This window comes from Talpa occidentalis, unplaced genomic scaffold (assembly GCF_014898055.3).
Source record: "Talpa occidentalis isolate TD23 unplaced genomic scaffold, MPIMG_talOcc4v2.1 talOcc4.9, whole genome shotgun sequence".
NCBI lineage: Eukaryota > Metazoa > Chordata > Mammalia > Eulipotyphla > Talpidae > Talpa > Talpa occidentalis.
Window position 1 is genome coordinate 2,185,399 of NW_023605305.1, and position 19,181 is coordinate 2,204,579.

The 19,181-nt window shown below is 58.6% G+C and overlaps 1 protein-coding gene across 1 annotated transcript in view; it reads right to left on the bottom strand.

The window, feature by feature from the left end:
• Positions 1-19,181, bottom strand: part of NPHP4 (nephrocystin 4) — a 70,033-nt gene that overhangs the window by 32,461 nt on the left and 18,391 nt on the right. The window contains 3 exon segments of the mRNA XM_037499231.2: positions 4,939-5,121; positions 17,884-18,010; positions 18,519-18,700. Coding sequence (XP_037355128.2) covers positions 4,939-5,121; positions 17,884-18,010; positions 18,519-18,700 — 492 coding nt within the window.

Consider the following 19,181-nt stretch of genomic DNA (forward strand, 5'->3'; position numbering starts at 1 on the left):
TCGCCGCTAAGAGAAACAATAACAGGACTTGTTTACACAGGGGGAGAGAGAGAGACTATTCACAGGCTGGCATGAGGCCACATGCCATCCGTCCTATCCCAGGTAGCATCCACTGAGCAGAGGCCAAGGTCTCAGCTGAAGCCACGCGTGGCAATATGGCAGCCTCTCCAGACACGCCTCCTCACAGAGGTTCAACTGTCAAGGCCCCAGCTCTGCCCCTCTTTCCCATCAGCCCCCACTCAGGCGTGGAGTCTGCAAAGCGGCCAGGGAGCAGAGTCCGGAGAGCTCCCCCTTCTACCATTGAGTTGCTCTCAGCACCACCTACTGGCCTGGAGAGTGAGCCTCACCATTCCTCTCACAGGCTTAATTTCTGGAAATGTCCTTTGTCTGTAGTCACCTTTACCTGGTATTAGCATAGCTACTTCTCTTAATTAGTGTTTTCAAGGAATGTTTTCCCAATCTTTCAATGTTTCATTTACCTGTGTCGCTGTATTTGAAATGAGTTCCTGGTGGACGGCGCATAGCTAGACCTTGATTATTCAATGCAACCTGACAATCTCTATCTTTAAATTGGTGTGTTTAAACTATCTACATTTGGCGCAATTATTGCTGTTTGGCTCCAGGACTACCGTTTATTATCTGTTCCTTCTGTTTTTGTTCCTGTTTCTCCTTTCCTGTCTCATTTTGAATTATTCCATTTTATCTATCTATTGGTTTTTTCACTCTCCCTTTGTATCTTATTTTCAGTGATCGCTCCGGGGTGGCTAATGTAAATATTTAACTTTTCACAGCCTGCTCAGAATCAATTTTTTATTGCTTTGGGTGGAATGGAGAAACCTTCTCCCCACACAGGTCTCTTCACATGAGAGTTGTCTTACCCATCCCATCCACACAGCTTAAAAATCCTATCAGATGTTGTTAGGATTTTTGCTTCAACCATCAAACATTTTAAAGGACTCGAGAAGTGGAGAATACTTTTTATATTTATTGTTGCTGCTGCTCTTTCTTCATTCCTGATATACCAAGCTCCCACGTGGTTTCCCTTCTCCTCTGTCTGAAGAAATTCCTTCTTTTACAGCACGTCCACTGCCAGTGAATTCTCTCCATTTTAACTCACCTGAAAATGTCCATTTCACTTCATACCTGCAGTGTTTTTTGCTGGTTGCAGAGTCCTGGGCCCCGGGTCTTTCTGCTGCTGTATTTACGGTGTTTGCCGTGCTGATTCACAGCCTCTGGCCTCCGTGATTTCTGACGGGAAAGCCAGTCATTCAAATCTCTGTTTCTCTATAAGAAATGCATCGTTTCCCTGTGATGCTTTCAAGATGCCCTGTCTTGTCTTTGCAGCAGTTTGATTATGAGGTATCTAGGTGTGGATTTCTTTGCATTCATCTCTGAGGTTCCCTCATTCGATGTGTAGGCCTTTGCCAAGCATGGGGAGTTTTCAGTCATTTCTTCAAACGTTCTTTCTGCCGTGTACTCCTCCCGCTCTGCTGGAGTTCTACTGATGCAGGGCTTGCCTCTGTGGGGTGGTCCCCCATCCTGAGGCACTGTCTACTGTGTTCCAACCATTTTTCTCCCTGCAGTTCAGGTTAGATAAATCTATTGATTTATCTTCACACTCACTGACACTGCTGTCATCTCCATTTTGCTATTGAACCTACTTACTGAATTTTTAAATTTGGGTTATTTCATCTTTCAGTTCTGAAACTTCCATCTGCCTCTTTTTTGTATCTTCTCTCTTGGCCGAGGTTTTCTGGTTCCCGTTTGTTTCAAAGGTATCCATTCTTATTTGCTGGAGAATTTCTGTAATGCCTGCTTTAAAGTCTTCAATAATTCCAACATTTCTGTCTGGGGTATGTCTGCTCCCTGCAAGCTGGGGTTTTTCTGGTTCTGTGTGTACTGATTAACTTTAGAGTGTGTTTTCATATTACATTGTGACACTGAGTCTTGTTCAAATGCTGTGGAGAATGTTGATATTTCAGGAATCAGCCCAGGTGTGTTCTGACTCCGTTCCGACCAGCCTTCTGGGGGTCGTGCCTTCTGTGCCAGCCCCGATCTCTCTGCCCATGCAGGCCTGTGCCCGCGGAGCCCAGCTGGCAGTGCGTCCGCAGCTCAGTCTCAAGACTTGTGTGCTGTGAGAGCCACGTGCAGCTTTGGGGCTTGCCCAGGGCCTCTTAAATAACCTATGGGGCTGCTCTCCAAGCTCCTCTCTCTCCACACTCTCCTGGAGCTTTGCAGGTGCCTGGAGCTCTAGCCAACACCCCCCGAGCCCCTCCAGTGCTGCAGAATTCCTGTGACTGTTCCTGAGTCCAAGACCAGGCAGTGGGAGGACAGAGTATTTTTCTTATTTTTTTTTCACTTTCTTTTCACATATATAATTTGTTTATATACCTCTTACATCATTGTTCATTTTTGTACAATGTTTGCTTTCTCCTCCCAGTGTAGTTCCCACAGAACTCCCACCAGCAATTCGCCCCTGCACCATCACCATAGTCCCCTGTGCTCCTCCCTCCCCTGCTATGATCCCTCTCCCTCCCCCTCCCCTGCAGAATGTCTCTGATTTATAGTTGCCTGCTAATTTTGTTTTGTTTTGTTTTTTTTTAAATCTTTTTTTTTTTTAATAGAGGCATGTTTGTTTATTTATTTTATTTGTTTGTTTTGTGTTTTGTTTATACATGCACTGGGTACAGTCAGAAGCACGGGAGGGTGAGAGAATTCACCAGAGCCAGAGTGGGGAGCAGAGCAGGCAGAAGGACCGAAGTACACTGCTGAGGGGAGCAGCGGGCGGCAGGAGAGGTCCGCGCGCCATGTGGGACCCTCCTCCGGTGGCCGCGGGAGCAGCTGGGGATCGAACCGGCGCCGCAGAGGCTGCGGGCAGCCTCGCAACCCAGCGCAAAACCGCTGCGCCACCGGGGAGGCCCTAATTTTGTTTTGTTTTTATTGTTATTTTTTTTTTTCTGACAGAGTGGTTTTTCGTAAAGAAGGGCAGGAGTGTGTGAAGATGGTAACATCCTCATCTGTCACTACTGGGCATCCATATATAACATCAGAGGCTGGCGAACGCTAAGCAGCGGGAGAAGCGTGATATTTAGGAGACAGCAAACGCAACAAGTCACAACATGACTGGAAAGTGGCTGCCGCCTCTGGAGCTATAAATTGTTTTTAAAAAGACAATTATTTGCTCAAGGAAAAAAGACAGAAGTTGTTTATAGAAAGAAAACATAATCATAACATTCTTTAAATAATACTGAAATAACCACAACATAACCTCAATTTTTACTTAGGCAAAAACCATGGGGCACTAATAATACAACAATATTTCTGTTTTCCCTTACCTGATAACTGCATGCCCCCTGTAAGCCCCACAGCTGAGGGGTTGTCTTCCACGAGCAGCTGTGGGCGCTCAGTGAAAGTTCGTGGGATAAATGAATAAAATAAAGGAGGCTGGTGAGGGGCAGAGGACAGGCACCCCTCGGTCTCCAGTCTCCCTGACTTGGGGTGGTGGCCCATGAAGTAGGAGAGGAAATGCAGGAGGGGGAAGTGTGTTTTAGAGTGCAGGAGAGTCACATTCACCGCCATTTAGTTCGTTACTTGAGCTCCTTCTGGCTTAGCGACTAGTGGTCCTCAACTGGGGGCAACTTTGCAGCCAGGAGACATTCAGCGAAGTCTGCAGACATTCTGGGCTGTGTCTTTGGGAGGTGGGCGGGGCATAGTGGCATTTAAGGACAGAGCCAGGGAGCCAGGAAACTCCCTCCAATGCTGAGGACGACCCCAGAGCAAAGAACGAGTTCACCAGGATGCCAAGTGCTGAGGCTGAGGAGCCCTGATTAGAGCTGCCGCTCCTGTGAGAAATGGCAGCCCGCGTCCTTGAGGCGGGTGGCCCTCCACACCACCATGCCCCACGCAGCTCACGTACTTAAAAGTGGGCGAAGCCCAGGGGCATGAGAAGACTAAAATAAAACAGAGCAAATATTTATATACGGGGGCCTTCGGGGGGCCGGGAGGTGTGAGAGAGAAGATGTGCGAGCAGCACAGGTGCCAGGATTTCTGAAGGAGTTTCATAATCAGGGCGCAAACCAGCCCGCGCGGGACGGCGGAAGCGGAGCCTGTAATGAGAGACATTCCTCATAATAAGAAAGCTGCACCATCAGCGTTCCTTGCTCAGGTCTCCAAAGCATTATCCAAATCATAAATAACAACACCGAAACCATGTCTGTCACCAGAGCAGCACCCAGACAATAGATACGGCAGGAGCGCGCCAGCCCCTCTCCCGAAGAGAGTGAGTCAAAGGGCCTGGCGGCCGCAGCACACCCCAACAACCAGCGCGTCAGGTGGAGGCCACAGGGGGAAGCTGGCCCCTGGGAGGAGCGCCCAGCATGCACCGGATGGCTGGATGCCCCGGAGCGGAGGCGCCATGCAGGGCCACACCGACCCATCCTCCAAGGCTGATGGGCCGGGGCCCTCACACACACACTTCTGCTGCCCGACCCTCCTTTCTAGACTGGCTTTCTAGACTGGAGTTCAGAGAAAGCTTCGTTTGAAGGGTGGGTTTTTTGAATCTCCCTGGCTCTCCGGACACAGCTAGAGAGAGTCGAGGCCCAGGGGATGCCGTGACAAGTCAGCTGATGAGCCCGGGCTGGGCCCAGCCACCTGGCTCCCCAAGGCTCGGCCACAAGGCCAGCTGCCAGCGCAGCAAACCCTTTCCCGAGTCTTCGTGAAGATACAGAGCACGGGGGCCCAGCAGGGCGCCTGGGGAGGCTGGGGACTTCATGAGGACGGAGCAGAGCTGGCCTCCTCCGTATCCAAGGGCAGCTCCACGACCCGAGCCCTTCTGCTCCTGTGTGAACGTGTTCCTCCACTTCTAGTTTTGCAAATGCACACGCTTGGAGCCACCCACGGCACAGGCTGACACTTACAGAACAGCCAAGGACTACCTACCTCTTCGGAGCTCATGCTGGCCGAGGGCACCTTGTAGACCAGGCGGCGCGAGGGGTTGGGCCGGACGCCACCCAGCAGCGGCAAGCTCACCCGCCCAGAGCTGGCCTCCAGTGAGGGCCTCCAGACGGCCCAGCGGATCACGTGCATGTAGGCCAGGCTGGACAGCGAGGGCACGGGAGCAGCCTGCGACAGAGACAAGACAGGTCGGAGTTACCAGCGCAGCCGGCCAGGGCGGGCAGCACTTCCAGACCTGACACGAGGCTCCAGTGGGCAGCAGCAGGGAGAGGCGGGACCGGCACGTCCTGCTTACAAGGCATGGAACCAAGGAAGGAGGAGGCCCTGCTCCCTTGAGACCCCACGGCTGCCTGGGGCCCAACGGAGTTCCTTTCCTGACCCAGGGCAGCAGCGTGCCCCATCTACGGACCAGCCCCCTGCATGACACTTCCCAACCCATGGGATCGTCCTGCAATTTGGACCCGCCGTGCCCACCCAGACCCACCAGGAAAGGCAGGCACAGGCTTACGGACTAGAGGCTTGCAGACTCCACAAGAACACACGTGGGCCCTGGGCACAGGCCACCTGCACGCCTTCCCAGCAGTATGGGGGGCGTGGCGGCGGGTTCCGCATGTGTGACTGTGTGACCAGGACTCTGGCAGGTGGGACGCCAGGTGTTGCTTCTTTTCTCCTTCTCTACGTCACCGGCCGAGTGAAAGGCACGAGGACACTAAGCTCGAGGACTCAGGCACGTTTAAAGAAATGCAAGGTTCCAGGGTTTGGCTCAGCCGTGTTTTAAAGGAACTGCTTTCAGCTGCTCGTTCACAAAAGAAGGAAGACTACAGCTGAACGCTGGGCCTGGGCTGGGCGCTGCCCCTGCCCGGCTGAGCTGGTGACTTGGATTTAACCTCTTGCAGAAACAGCCGGCTCTGCCCGAGGTGCCGGCGGGCAGACATCGGGCGCCCTGGAGCACGTGGGTTCCCCGTGGGTCCACCCAAGACCAGCAAGGGCACTACGAGGCCCAGGAACACAGAATACCAGCCAGAGTCAGGCTGAAATCGCCCAGATCTGGGGAGCAGCCGGTCCACCCCACCCTGAGATCCCAGCCTCAGTGGAGAAGCACCCCAGGGGGCAGTATGTGCACAGCATTTCACTTCCAACACCCTCTCCACGGGCAACAGCCATCTGCACCCCACAGAGTGAGGAGCCAAAGAACCAGGTAGGTGCCCCCGGCTGGGGAGGCGGCGGGTCCAGGGCCTCATCCTGCTTGGCCACCAGCCAAGGGCACAAGAGCGGGTGGGTCTCACTGCTTGGGCCACGGTCACGGGGCAGGGGACTCACACTCAGCAAGGACGGGGCCCCACACCCTGCCCGTGGCACCGAGAGCACTGTCCCCGGGAAAGGGAATGGCAGGGGCCCTTGGCCGAGCTGCGTCCCCAGCCAGGGAGGACGCCGAGGGTCCCAACAGGCCCTGCTCATGCAACTGGCCAAGGGTGAGCAAGCCGCGATAGCACTGGGGTCCAGGCAGGGGCCAGGCACGCACGCACAGGCACACCCACACACGTGCGCGTGCACACACATACCAACTCAGGCTGGAATCGGACAGAGAGGCTCAGCAGTTAACTGGGCTCAACCGCAGCCAGGCCTGGGCGGGCCCCACACAGGAAGGCGTCGGCACGCATTCTTTCCAGACTGTTCCTGGCCAGGCACTCTCCCATCCTGTATATCCACGTGGGGAAACATGGACTCAGCATCTGGCTTTGAATTCCTCTCTCTTCCCTGGGGCTTCCTAGCTGGACCTTCCAGCAGCCGGGATGAAATCAGCGGGACCGGGTGCCCCAGACCGAGCCACCAGGGTCGGGCGGCTGCACCATTTGCTCCCATCCCAGGGGCGAGCAGGGGCCAGGGCACCTTCAGCCCAGGACATCCTGAAGCTCGGGCAGAGTAAGACGCCTGAGCACACGCACGTCCCCGCACGCTCCCAACGGCTTCGGGCACAGACCCACGTCGGCCTGTGCCCCTGTCAGCCCAAAAATGGCGACAACCACACCGCGGAACCACCACATGCTGCGACGGGGTGACAGGATCACCACCGTTTGAAGTGAATCTACTGTAAACGCAACAAGACAACTGTAGGAAGTCAGTGCGCGGGCCGAGCTGGCCAACAGGCAGCTCAAAGATGCGCCAGTGTGTTACGTCAAAATAAAACACGTACCCAAGTTCTCGTGCCATTTGTACAACTCCTGCTGGTTTAATTTTCCAAACTAGGGGTTGTGGCACCCGATTCTCCCGTCTCACAGCTCCTTGGGTGTTCTAGTCCCCACCGCTCTCTTCCCTGTGAGGTGTCAGCTACGCAAAGGTCCGCTCTCCTGCCTCTGTTTTCGCAGCTCTGACAGGAAGACACGACAGTGTTGCTGATCGCTGCTTGCAGACTGGTGGGACAATCGGGGCCTGGGGGTAATTCCACTTAACTAGCCAGCACCCTGCGCCAGCCAGCTGCAGACGCTGCAGGGGAGACGGCGCCGCCCACTGTAAGTAGAAGATGGGTGCAGCGTCCAAGCCTGCGGGTAGGGCAAGAGCAGCCAACTGGCTAATCCAGGCCACAAAGCCCTGCCGCTGGTGAAGCCGGCACCGGAGCTGACCAGCTGATAGGCCACTTGACAATTTCTCATCCTGCCAAGTTGTGTGTGATTTCATCAAGCTAAAAAGAAAACCATATCGAATTGTCCCTGCATAGACTTTTAATTATAACAAACAGTATTCAAAAGTCCAAAGGATCACCCTCAGATGGGGAGGCAGGCTGTGGCGGAGGCCCACCCTGTGAGCTGCCAACGGCACAGGCAGGGGGCCCTGGGGGCTGCCAGCCAGGTCTGGGAGCTGGAGGGTGGCCCTCAGAAAGATCTCCCATCCCTGCCCCCGGCCCCGCAGCCCTGCCCTGAGCTGAGAAAAGGAGCCCTGTCAAAGCAAGGAGTTATCGGGGGAGGAACCAGTGTCATCGTGACAGTAGGCCAGACGGGCAGAGGCTGCAGTGATGCTGCCCAGCCAAGGACGACACAGCCCCAGGGCCCGAGAGCGGCAGGAAGCCCCACCCTGGAGCCCCAAGGAAGCTATCTTGTGTCTGTGGCATCCAGGACGGTGAGAAGAAACGCCCAGTGCTCTAAGTCACACAGTTCCTGGTGGTTTGTCACCGTAGCCACTCACGGAGGGTGGGTCTGGGTGTGAGCTCAGCTGCCAAGAAGCTACTGAGCGGCACCCGCCCTCCCGCCCTGACCTCCTCGGCTGGTGCAGGGTCATGGCCCTCGCTGCAAAGCAGACCTCACCCGACGGTGGCCGGAGGAGCAAGGTTGCAGCTCCTGAGTCTGGGGCTGCAGCGGGGAAGGGCTGGGGCCACCTGCTTCCTGGGAGACGCCCTGAGCCAGCTTCTGCTGAGCTCCTCTCCGACAGCGGAGGAGGCCCTGCCCTCGGAGCCCAGTCTGGGTGTCCGGGCCCGCTGCTGGTGAGCCCACCCTCCCCGTGGGCTCTGTCTGTCCCTCCACTCCATAGCTGCAGCCCCCTCCCCAGTAACTAGGAAACCCCACGCCCCGGGGCAGGAAAGGGACTCACGGGAAGCCAGCCCATGTCTGTGCACGAGGGAGCCCCCAGGGGCCTGGGGAGGCAGGGAGCAAGCAAGCCCGTGGCCGTCTGTGGCCACCGCCCACCCGGCCCTGAGGAGTCCTGTCCACAGCCGAGACAGGAGGCATCAGAGCGGGACTTAGCCCGGGAACGGCGGAGGAACAGAGCCTGTCCCACGGGACAGGCAGCAGCTGGAGGGGACTCAGCTGTGACAGAAAAGGGTGACCAGTGGGACGTGAAAGCAGAGTGGCTGCTCCCCAAAGACAGCGCCCGCCAGGGACAGCCACGAGGGGCAGGGCCTCCGCTCTCTTCTTAGAGCCACGCGTGTCTGCAGTTGCCTCGCAGTCAAGACGATCTCAAACCACAGCGTGGCGCAGAGGGCAAGACCTACACCGAGTGCTGGGGGGGAAGCTAGAGATGACCGTGCACATGCACCTGACAACTCCAGAACGTCCCGCCAGAAGACGCATGGATGAGAAAAGCCCACCCGCAAGAGCCGCATGAAAAAGCGGCCGTCTGTGAACACACCTCACAGGAACGGCTGGGTGCTGAAGAGCCACATTTTAAAAACTACCCAAAACTCACTCCAGAAAGACACGTGAGCACGTGCGCCGGCTGACCCCAGGCTCGCGCCTGGTTCGCGGGTCCCGGCGCCCTCGAGGTGCCGGTTCTCTCTGAAGTCCCGTGGGAAAGCAACACGATCCCAACAAAACGGGGCGTTTTCTCTCTGGGGATGCGCGAGCTCTTCCTGGAAAAACAGGCCCGCGCGCGCTCGGGGGCGCCAGGGAGCAGCCCGGCCAGCGACGGGACCGGGCCCCACCCAGCAGCCGCCCAGCAGCCGCGAATAGAAGGGGAAGTGGAGAAAGGCGGCTATAAATCGAGACGCGGCGGTGACAAAGCGGCCTCTTAAATCACAGTGGCACAGAAGGACTTTTTAATCAGCGGCGGTGGGACAGCTCACCGGCCACTGGAGAAAGATAAAATTAGATCCATCTCGCGCCACAAACAAGATCTGAACGTGAAAAATGAAAGGCCGGAGCGCGGGGGCGACGCGGGGGCGTTTCACGGCCACGCGGGCCCGCACAACCTCGTCGCTGACAGATCGACTGCATTAAAAAGTGTTTTACAACCCACACGACGCTGGAAACGTGTCTCCCCCAAATTCATAGGCTGAGACCCCACTCCCCAGGTGATGACGTCTGGGGCGCCGCGGGAGGGGGCGAAGGCTCCGGCAGGCAGGAGGGCCACCACAGGGCCGGGGAGGCCACGCGTGGGCAGGACACAGGCCCCACCAGAACCCTCCGCCAGGCCTTGACCTTGGGCTCCCAGCCTCCGGAGGCGTGAGGAATGGAGCCTGCGGCTCACGTCCCCCATATATGTGGTATTTTCTTACAGCCCAGCCCGACGTGTGTGGCCAGTTAGGGGTGGGATGAAAAGACAGATGACATAACGGTGGGAAAATGTCCGCAGCAGGCGTCACAGAGGGGGAGACCCTTCGTGTGCCTGCGTGTTTAACGCTGCGGGACAACGCAAACTCCTCGGCGGGCAGGGCCAGGACAGGGGATCAGACACACGGAGGCCGGCAATCATCATCACAGGAAGGCGATGAAAGCTCAACGCGCCTCTCATCGCCCACCAGAGCAGCGGGACTCGGAACCTGAAGACGGTGCGACGTGGCCCGGGAGACCGCTTGGCGGCTCGAGAGTCCAGCGCCTCTGCAGGACAGAGGGCCTGGGCGCACCATCATTCTGTGACAGAAAATGCCAGGACTTCCCGGATCCCCAGACTCAGAGAGGGCATGGGCAAACGGGGGTCCACATGGGGGGCGTGGGGACGGGCCGTGGGGGTGCAGGCTGCAGATGGGTGGTGGCGGAGCCAGCGTGCACCAGCCCCAGGTCCAAGAGCCGAGCTGGGAGGTGTGGCCATGGCAGTCGGAAGCGGGCCCTGCGGGGGCAGCGGAGCCGGTGGCTGCCCAGCTGGGACGCAGAAGGGCAGAGATTGCCTTCAGCCAAGTCTGACTTTTAAAAGCACATTAGCGTTCCTAAAGAGTAAGATCACTGACGGGGGTGGGGAGGGGAAGTCACTGTAAAGCGGAAAGAGGACATAGGGCAGGCTGATGAGTAGCGTGGCCAGGATGGAAGGCAGGGGCTGGGGACAGGCAGTCAGCCTGGCGCTCAGTCCTGCTGGAATCACCCATCGCTGTCTTGCACTGGAGACCCCAGGAAGCCTCCTGACAGCGTGGCGGGCTGGCGGGACCCCATGCTCTCCGTGGACAGAGGGAGCCCTGCAGGATGGGTGGAGCCGAGGGGCCAGGGGAGCCCACCTCCCAGGCCACGCCATGCGTGGGTACATGTGTTAGGGGGAAAAGGATGTCCCAAAGCAAATTCCATACAGGCTTTGTGGACTCCACCCCCCCAGGTCAAAGCCAGAGACACTGGAAACTCCAAATCCCATCACCACCCAAGGGAGGTGGCTGGGACCTGAGGGTGGGGTTAAGCAGCCAGGTGGGTATAAAGCCAGACACGTGGGCTTTGGGGGGTCCCCCATTTTGGCTCCCCGCCAGCTCGCAGCGTCCAGCTCTGAGAGTGACTTTGGGTTTCCAGGTCGTCGGATCGGGTAGGACGCATTAAACTTTATTTCCCTATTTTCTCCCTGAGTTGTACATTTTCCTTATTTCCTTTCCTCTTGTAAATAAACCTTTATTAACCTTTTGTGTGTGCCTGCAGTGGAGTATTCATAAGTCCCTTTAAAGCGCGCAGATGAGGACCCACAGCCAGGAACCCGTTTAATATCGGGGTTGCTCTATAACACATGGACGCATGTGTCTAAGGATGTGGGTACACGTATGCATGTGTATACAGTGTGTAAACATGTGTGAATCTGTGTGCGCCTGTGCATGTGTGTGGGTTGGGTGCGCTTTGTGTGTGCATGTGTGCACATGGGCCTGCATTTTGAGTGTGTGTGCATGTGTTGCACGTGTGTTCCTGCGTGTGTGTGCACTGCATGCCTGTGTCTGTGTGTGTGCAGTGCATGTGTGTGCCTGCATGTGTGCGTGTGTTGTGCGAGTGGGGTGTGCACATGCATGTTTGTGGACACACATGTGCTCAGTGTGCATGGCCCTGTGTGTGCACCTGTTTCCTGGCTCCGCCCACTGCAGGGCTCAGCGGCGAGGCCCTCCAAGCAGCACCTCTAGCGTACCCGCTCTCAGAGGGCCCTGGGCCACCCACAGCAGAGCAGTCTGGGCACTGTCAGAGGCGCCCAAGGAGAGGCGTGACTGAGCAGGCGAGGAGGGTGGGGGGCGGGCCGGGCGGCGAGCATCAGCGCCGGATCATTACTCCTGACAAACGGCTGCGCTGACATGAACAGCAGGGGCGGGGCGGTCTGTGGGCTCTCGCCGAGCTACCTTCATAATTTTTCTGTAAATCTAAACTTTTTCTAAAATCTATTTGGAAAGAGACAGGGCAGGCAGGCTGGTCACAGAGGCCGACTCCAGGCTGCGGGTGGCAGGGAGCCTGGCGTGAGGCCAGGACATAAGATTTCCCAAAAAACACAGGACACAGGCTGAAGGGGCCAAGTGCGGGGCCACATGAACACTAAGCATCCAGGGCGGTCACACTCAGGCAGGAGCGAGAGCCCCTCCCCAGGGACCTGCCGCCCAGCGGAGGTTGCCAGGGAGGAGGGGGGGACCTGCACCGTGTGGGAGGACCAGGAGCCCGGCGCCTGCATGCTGCCGGGGCGTCCAGGTGCTGCTCGGGGGGCACGTGGGCTCAGAATCCCCCACAAATGGTAACTCTACGTGGGCGCACCACACAGTATGGACCAGCAGGGAGGCACACGCGGACCCCACGTGCTGGGGGGGGGCTGCCTCCCTTAGGGGCCGCCCCAGGATGCTCAACCCCACTCCATGGGCCAAATGTCAGCAAGGCCGATCAGGGGACGTTCTCTCTGAAATGTCTGTAAAAGGAGGGGACTCTGCTGCTGCAGACCAAGGACAAAGAAATCACAAAAGACAAAGAATGACTGAGGCGCGGGAGCCGCGGACACTGGACGCACGGACGGCGCTGGGTTTCGGCGGAGGCGGGCGCGGTGCACACCTGGGATGCAGGGAGGAGAGGAAGCGGCTGGCTCGGCGCAGAGACCTTCCCCGCAGCTGAGAAGGGCCCCTGAGCATCAGGGCCGGGCCGGGAGGCCGAATTTTATTCTCAGGCCGCTAAGGAAATGTGTGTGTGAAGCTTCACGCACACACGCACACGCACACGCACATGCACAGAAAATGGGAGGAAACCAGTGAACAAGAGCAAATGGGCCAGTGGCCAGAGTGGATCAACCTTTCCGGTACTTTCGCTCCTTGACTAAGTATGACATTATTTCCAAATAAAAATTCCTAAAGAAAGGACATGGAGGGCCTCCCCGGGGCGCCGGCGGTTGAGCGCGGCACTGTGAAGCTGTCCGCAGCCTCTGCAGCGCGGGCTCGATCCCCGGCCAGGGAGCAACCCACAGGGCGCAGCAGACTCGTCTCCCGCTGCTCCCCTCAGCAGTGGATTTCAATCAACCTATCTGTTCTGTTCCCCGCTCTGTCTCTGGGGACTCCTCTCACCCTCCCGCACGTCTGGCCCGTACCCCAGCTCTTACATACATAAATAAATAAATCTTTTTAAAAAAAAAAAAGAAACGACTTGCGGGTTCATTGCAGCATTGACCACCACAGCCAAGCGCTGGGGACAACCTGCGGCCCCACCCCGCCAAAGGCGAGGACAGCGAGGAGACGGGGTGCGGGCAGTGGGTGCTGCTGGCGGCAGGCCCGGGGGTACTGGCTCTAGACTCCTAGCCCCCAGCACTGTCAGAGAATAAATGTCATTTTAAACCAACATGTCAGGGACACTCTGTTAAGCAGACAAGACGTTAATGAAGTTCCTACAGACAGAAACCAAGCACCACCGCCAAGAGGCTGGAGCGACGGGACGGGCAGAGGGGAGGGGCCTCGGGAACGCGGAGCTGGCGGTGCGGTGAGGGCAGTAACCACGAGCCACCACTGCGCAGAGGCCTCCGGGGGGGTGGGGGGGGGGCGTCTCACTTCAAGGACGAATGCTCCCATGAGCCCTGAGTTCCTGGGCCCGCCCGGTCGAGAGACAGGCAAGCCCTGCTCTGGGTTTCAGCGGGCTGGCCGAGCCCCGCCTCTAGTGGTCATCCGGGTCCCGGCCAGCACGCCCATCGAGCGTGCACCTGCACAGACCTGGTGCCTGAGAGCCTGGCCGGGGCACGGACCTTCACAGCTGTCTCCCAAGCCCCCCGACAGCTCGGGGCGTGAGCGGTGCAGGAGGCTGCTCTGGCGCTGCAGGGGGACATGCCCCCCCTGGACCATGCCGGCGAGGGGAGACCGGGGCTCTAAGTGATGCGAGAGTTGAGGGAGCTGCCGCCAAACCAAAGGCGCCGTGAGTTATGCACCAATATGTTGAGCAATTACCGGGTGAGTAATGGACCGGGCCGGGCCTCCAGCTCATTCCCAAGGCTCTGAATTAACTACAGCACAGCCCTCTCCAGCTGGCTCCCCAAGTGCACAGCGAACAGGCCGGGGAGGAAGGGACAGTGACAGAAGCGCCTTCACCTGTGACAGCGACAGTCACAGATCTTCTAAGAGACCAGCGCAGGAGCGCCAGCGCCCCGCTCAGGCAGAGCCGCGTGTGCTAAGCTACAGCCACCAACCCCTCAGCGCTCTCTCTGCGAGTAAGAACAGAGCTTCACCCGCAGTCTTCAGGGCACTGCGGCCAGAAGACGCCCCTCGGGCACACCAACGTGCACGTGCTCGAAGGCGGGAAACAGTCACTCCGCAGAGCAGCCTCTACAGCCGCCACCCAGCCTTCACAGGGGAAGGAGTGGGCAGAAGGGGCGCCTGGGCACAGCGCGGGCCGGCTGCACCGGCGGAGGCCGCGGCCTGGCAGCTCCATCAGTCTTCGCCAGAAGGCCTGACATGTGACTCTGAGCGTCGGGCATCAGGGTGCTGGCTTGTGGAGGGCTGTACCCCAGCCACCAGGTGGTCAATCCTAACAGCCCCCGACCCCCTCTATCAATTTCAATTTCAAGACTTCTCCGTCTTCCCATCTAAGCCAGCTGAGCAGCCGCGAACAAGTGGGGTTGGCCTGCTGCGCCTGCGCATCGGGCCATGTCCTGCTCTGCCGACGCGGACGACACCGACAGGCGCCTGGACAAGCAGCTGCGGCGAGGCTGGGCTGCAGCGGGAGCCGGGAGAGCTGTCCCACCACGGAAACGCTGGCGGGTGCTCGAGGGAGAGCTTGCCTGCCCTTCATGGACCTGGGGCCCCAAAGAACCGAGCCAGGCCTCAGACGTGGGGGGCACAGAGACTCCTCGGCAGTAATCAGGGAAGGACCTGGGGAGAAGGCGAGTGGGACCCACGGGGCAGCAGGACCTGGCGCCTACTTCGGAGCTCTGGAGTCGCGAAGGGCGGCCACCCCAGGAGGAGACTCAAGGGGTAAATCGTGGTTGATCTGGATCCATTTCAGCTCGCATGGCGGCAGCTGCCCACCACAGCCATCACCCCCCCCGCCCCTCTGGGCCCAGCGGCGGCGGCGGTGCAGGTGTTCCTGGGGCGGCCTGCCCCCTGCATGTGCAGTCAGTGTGGGCAGCAAGGACCCGGCCCCCTACCAGGGCTCTGTGCCCTGAGGACTGGGCTGCTTCTGACCGAGGGGCAGCTCCCTGGGTGCGAGGCCCTCCCCCTGCTGCTGACGTGGATTCTAGGTGTGAAAAAGCTGGCGCCCTTTTCTCCCTTAGTTTGCCTCCTCTTCCACTTTCAAAAAGCAGACACTACAGAGTAAGACAATCAGAAGCAACCGCACAGGCGGGCAGCTTGGAAAGTGACTCTGCGTGCCAGGGCGGTGCGCAGGCGCGTTTCCTCGGGCTGGTCCGACTACACTCCTTTGAGCCTACAACACTCGAAAGTCAAAACATCAACAAGAAACACCACACCCTTTGGTAGGGAGCGATTTGATTTCCAGAGTTCCAATTATTACACAAATGTCCAGTGTTCAACAGCAACCACAAAACCTCCCCTGGCATATAAAGAATGATGAAAACGTGATCCAGTCAAAGGGAATAAATAGATCAATAGAAATCTAATGGCAGATACATGGTGGACAAAGACTTTAAACAAAGTGTCTTAAAGATGCTCAAAGAGCTAAAGGAATATGTGGAGAAACTCAAAATAGTGTATGAAAAAGATATCAAGGGGAAACCTAAAAAAACATTCTGGAACTAAAATGCAAAAATCCACGAGAGGGATCAAAAGCAGATGTGAGTCGCAGAAGAATCCGTGAACTTGAAGATAGGACAATGGAAATTATCAAGTCTGAGTAACAGAAAGAAATCAGGCTGAAGAAAGGCTGACAGAGCCTGAGGGACGTACGAGACGTCCCCAAGTGGGCCAACACACACATTGTGGGCGCCTCAGAAGGCCGAGCGTGAGACAAAGGGGCAGAGAGACTATTTCAAGGAATAGGGGTGGAAGCTCCAAACGTGAAGGGAGACGTGACGGCAGAAAAAGCCTGATGAAATTCTTGTAAGGCCCACACGGAGACACTGAAATCAAACCTCGCAGAGACAAAGGGATCGTCTCGAAAGTCACAAGAAGGAAGCAAGGGGACAGGTGCCATCAGGCCAGCAAGCTGCCTCCAAGTAATTCAGAGAGGTGGTGGCAGAGGGTGAGGGCCTGGCCGCGGCCCCCCCAGCTGAGGGCCAGGGGGCTCCTTTCACCGTCCAGTCGCTTTTCTCTAGGCCGGGTCCCCATCATAGAGAAGAAATGGAAGAAAGAGCGAGACTCGGCGGCCAGCTTCCAAGGACGCTCCGTCAGGGAAGCGTCCACTCCCCCGCGGCCCTGTGCTGGCCTGGCGGGGCCCCGCCCACGAGGGAGGCGCCCCGGAGCCCACGCCGGCGCCCCAAGGCTGCTTTCTCCTCCGCCGTCTGGACCCGTCCGTGCTGGGAATGCCTGATTCCACTTCAGCGCCCAACGCTCACCCCATTTTCATCGCTCCACACAGCAAGTAATTTGTGTGGAAAATCATTTCCTGCGCTGGAACATTTCCTTCCCAGATTACACTGAAGAAAGTGCACCAGATGACAGTAAAATGGAATCCAATATTCCATGTTAAGATAAACCTCCCCATCAAAAGGGACGGACGCGTCATGACACAGTGGTGTGCCGCGGGCCCGCCCGGCCGCAGCCGCTCAGCGAAGGGTTAAAGCGACGACGGAGGACACCTCAGCTTTGGCGTGCAGACCTCAGCATCGCAAGCAAATTCTAATTAACATCCTTGAGGGGACGTTATCTAAATGTAAATGAGGACGGCAGAGCCGGGGTGCCCTACTGCCCGCAGCGGGGCGTGGAGCCAAGGCCACAGCTTCACCTGCGCGCAGCCCGGGACACACCTGAGCTGGGGTCTTCTCCCCCAGGAGAGACAAGCCCGTCCCTCTGCTGGTGCCCACCCCAGGCCCAGCACCCACACAGCCAGGCGCTGTGCCCACATGGCACGTTAGCTGAAAGTTCTGGTCATGAGGAACCACAGAGCGGGGAGCAGGGGCTCCTGGGATGGCCGTGACCAGGCGCTCAGCAGTGACCAGTCTGTCCACCTGCCCAGGTGTCCATCCAAGGAATGTCGAGCTGCACGGGCCTGAGGTGCAGACGCGGGTGGTCAGCGGCTGCCGCCAGAGCCGATCAGAAAACAGACAGCGCCCACGCGACAGCCCGCTCTTCACCCCAGGCTCACCCCAAGACCACCGCCAGCCCCCGTCCCCCCACCAGCCGCGGCGATGCTGGCAGCCCAACCCCAGAGGGGGCTCGGAGCTGCTTTCATTTTAACTTCCTTATGAAACGGATACTCGCTTTCCCAGAAAGAGAGTGACCCTCACCCACAGCGTGACCCGGACTTCCCAGAGAGCCCACCTCACGGGGCAGCCTGCCTCCGCGTCACAGCCCCCGCCAAGCGCTGTGAGGCCTTCCTCTCGCCATGATACAAACACACCTAAAGGGCACAACGAAACACTCCGCCACCTGCGCGGCCTCGAGCCCCACTGCGCTGACTGTGGCGTGAGACGTGCCTGAAACTGGCCTGTCGTCCAGAGGACCGCTGACTCCCTATTTCTGACCTAACGCTGTGAGCCGCAGGCGCCCGCGCTCCGACCACAACGCTGGAGGTGCTGGTGACGAGCTCGCCGGGCAGCAGGTGCTCGCGGGGGCACCGTCCCTGCTGTCGTCACATGCTGGCCATGCACACAGCTGTGGGGGTGCCCGCGGGAAGCCGGGCAGGCGCGGGAGCCGCAGGCTGCTCTTACGTTGCCGTAGGCTCCGACGGGGCCGTTAAACACGTACTCCAGCTGGAAGACGACGGCGAAGGCGGGGTGACAGACCATCTCGGGGAGTCGCAGGCGGCTCCTCAGGACCAGTGCCTGGTCTCCAGAGCTGGGTCAAAAACACAGAGCAGGATGGGTCAGCAGTGGCCCCTGGGGCCTGCGCCCACTGTCACCCCAGGACTGGTGCTGCTGGAACCCCAGGTCCCCGAGCTTTTCTCATGTTTGGCCCCCACGGTCATTCCCCAAACCAGCGCCCCGATCAAGCACCTCAACTGCCAGGGCTGCACGGGAGAGTGGAGGACACAGCCAGGTCCAGGGAGGCTGCCCCCGCCTGGCGTCAGAGGAGAGGGGGAGCAAGGCAGTCCTCGAGGAGGTGGGGAGCTGGGGACCACCCTCTGCTTCTCTTAGCAGCCAGAAGCATCTGTGCTGCTTATTCCAAAGTAGTCACAGGACAGAAATGGCCTTTCCCAACCTCCCGGCCCTGAGGTCTGCAGCTAACGGGCACCCCACAGCAGGAGACAGCCCCGGCATGCACCCAACGGGCAGGGTGTCCCTCTCGTCTCCACGCCCACCTGTGCCGTCATCTCACGGGCAGGACTCCAGAGCGCAGGGCATACCTGGCCTTGGAAGAGGAGCTGGCTCTCCTGCTGAAGCTGGCGGACCGCGTCAGGGCCACCTCCATCTCGGGCACCAGCACCACGACCTGTGGCCTCTGCACGAAGCCCAGCCCGCTGTGCACCCCCACGTGCAGCCGCCGCTCCGTAATCTCCAGGCCGGCGCCGTCCCGTGGGCCAGCTCCCTGCGGAGGCACAGGTCAGACAGGGTGAGCGTCCAGGCTGAGGGAAGGGAGAGGCCGCTGGGGAGGAGAAGCCGTAACAAGCTGCAGGCCTTTCAGGAGCAGCGGGGCTTGATGCACAAGTCCAAGCAAGGGACAGACATGGGCCCCCGGAGCCCAGCGGCCTGGGCATCTTCTGGGTAGTTCGGGTTTCCTCACACAGCAGGACACCCCTTTAGGTGGGGAGTCACCAAACTCTAGTTCTTGATTCCCAAAGATGAGCTGACAGTTCTCAAGACGCAGCAAACGGGCAGCCAGACCCATGGGTTCTCCCACAGGACCCAGGCTCCTCGGTGGAGGGCTCCCGCCCCGCCCCGGCCTGCCCAGCCGAGGCTGGGGTCTCTGGGGGCAGAATCAACACTTTCCCTCCCCCAGGCCCAGGCCCCGAGACTGGAGGCGGGAGGGCGCAGGAGCGTGCTCGGGCATCGCATCAGACGCCAATGGC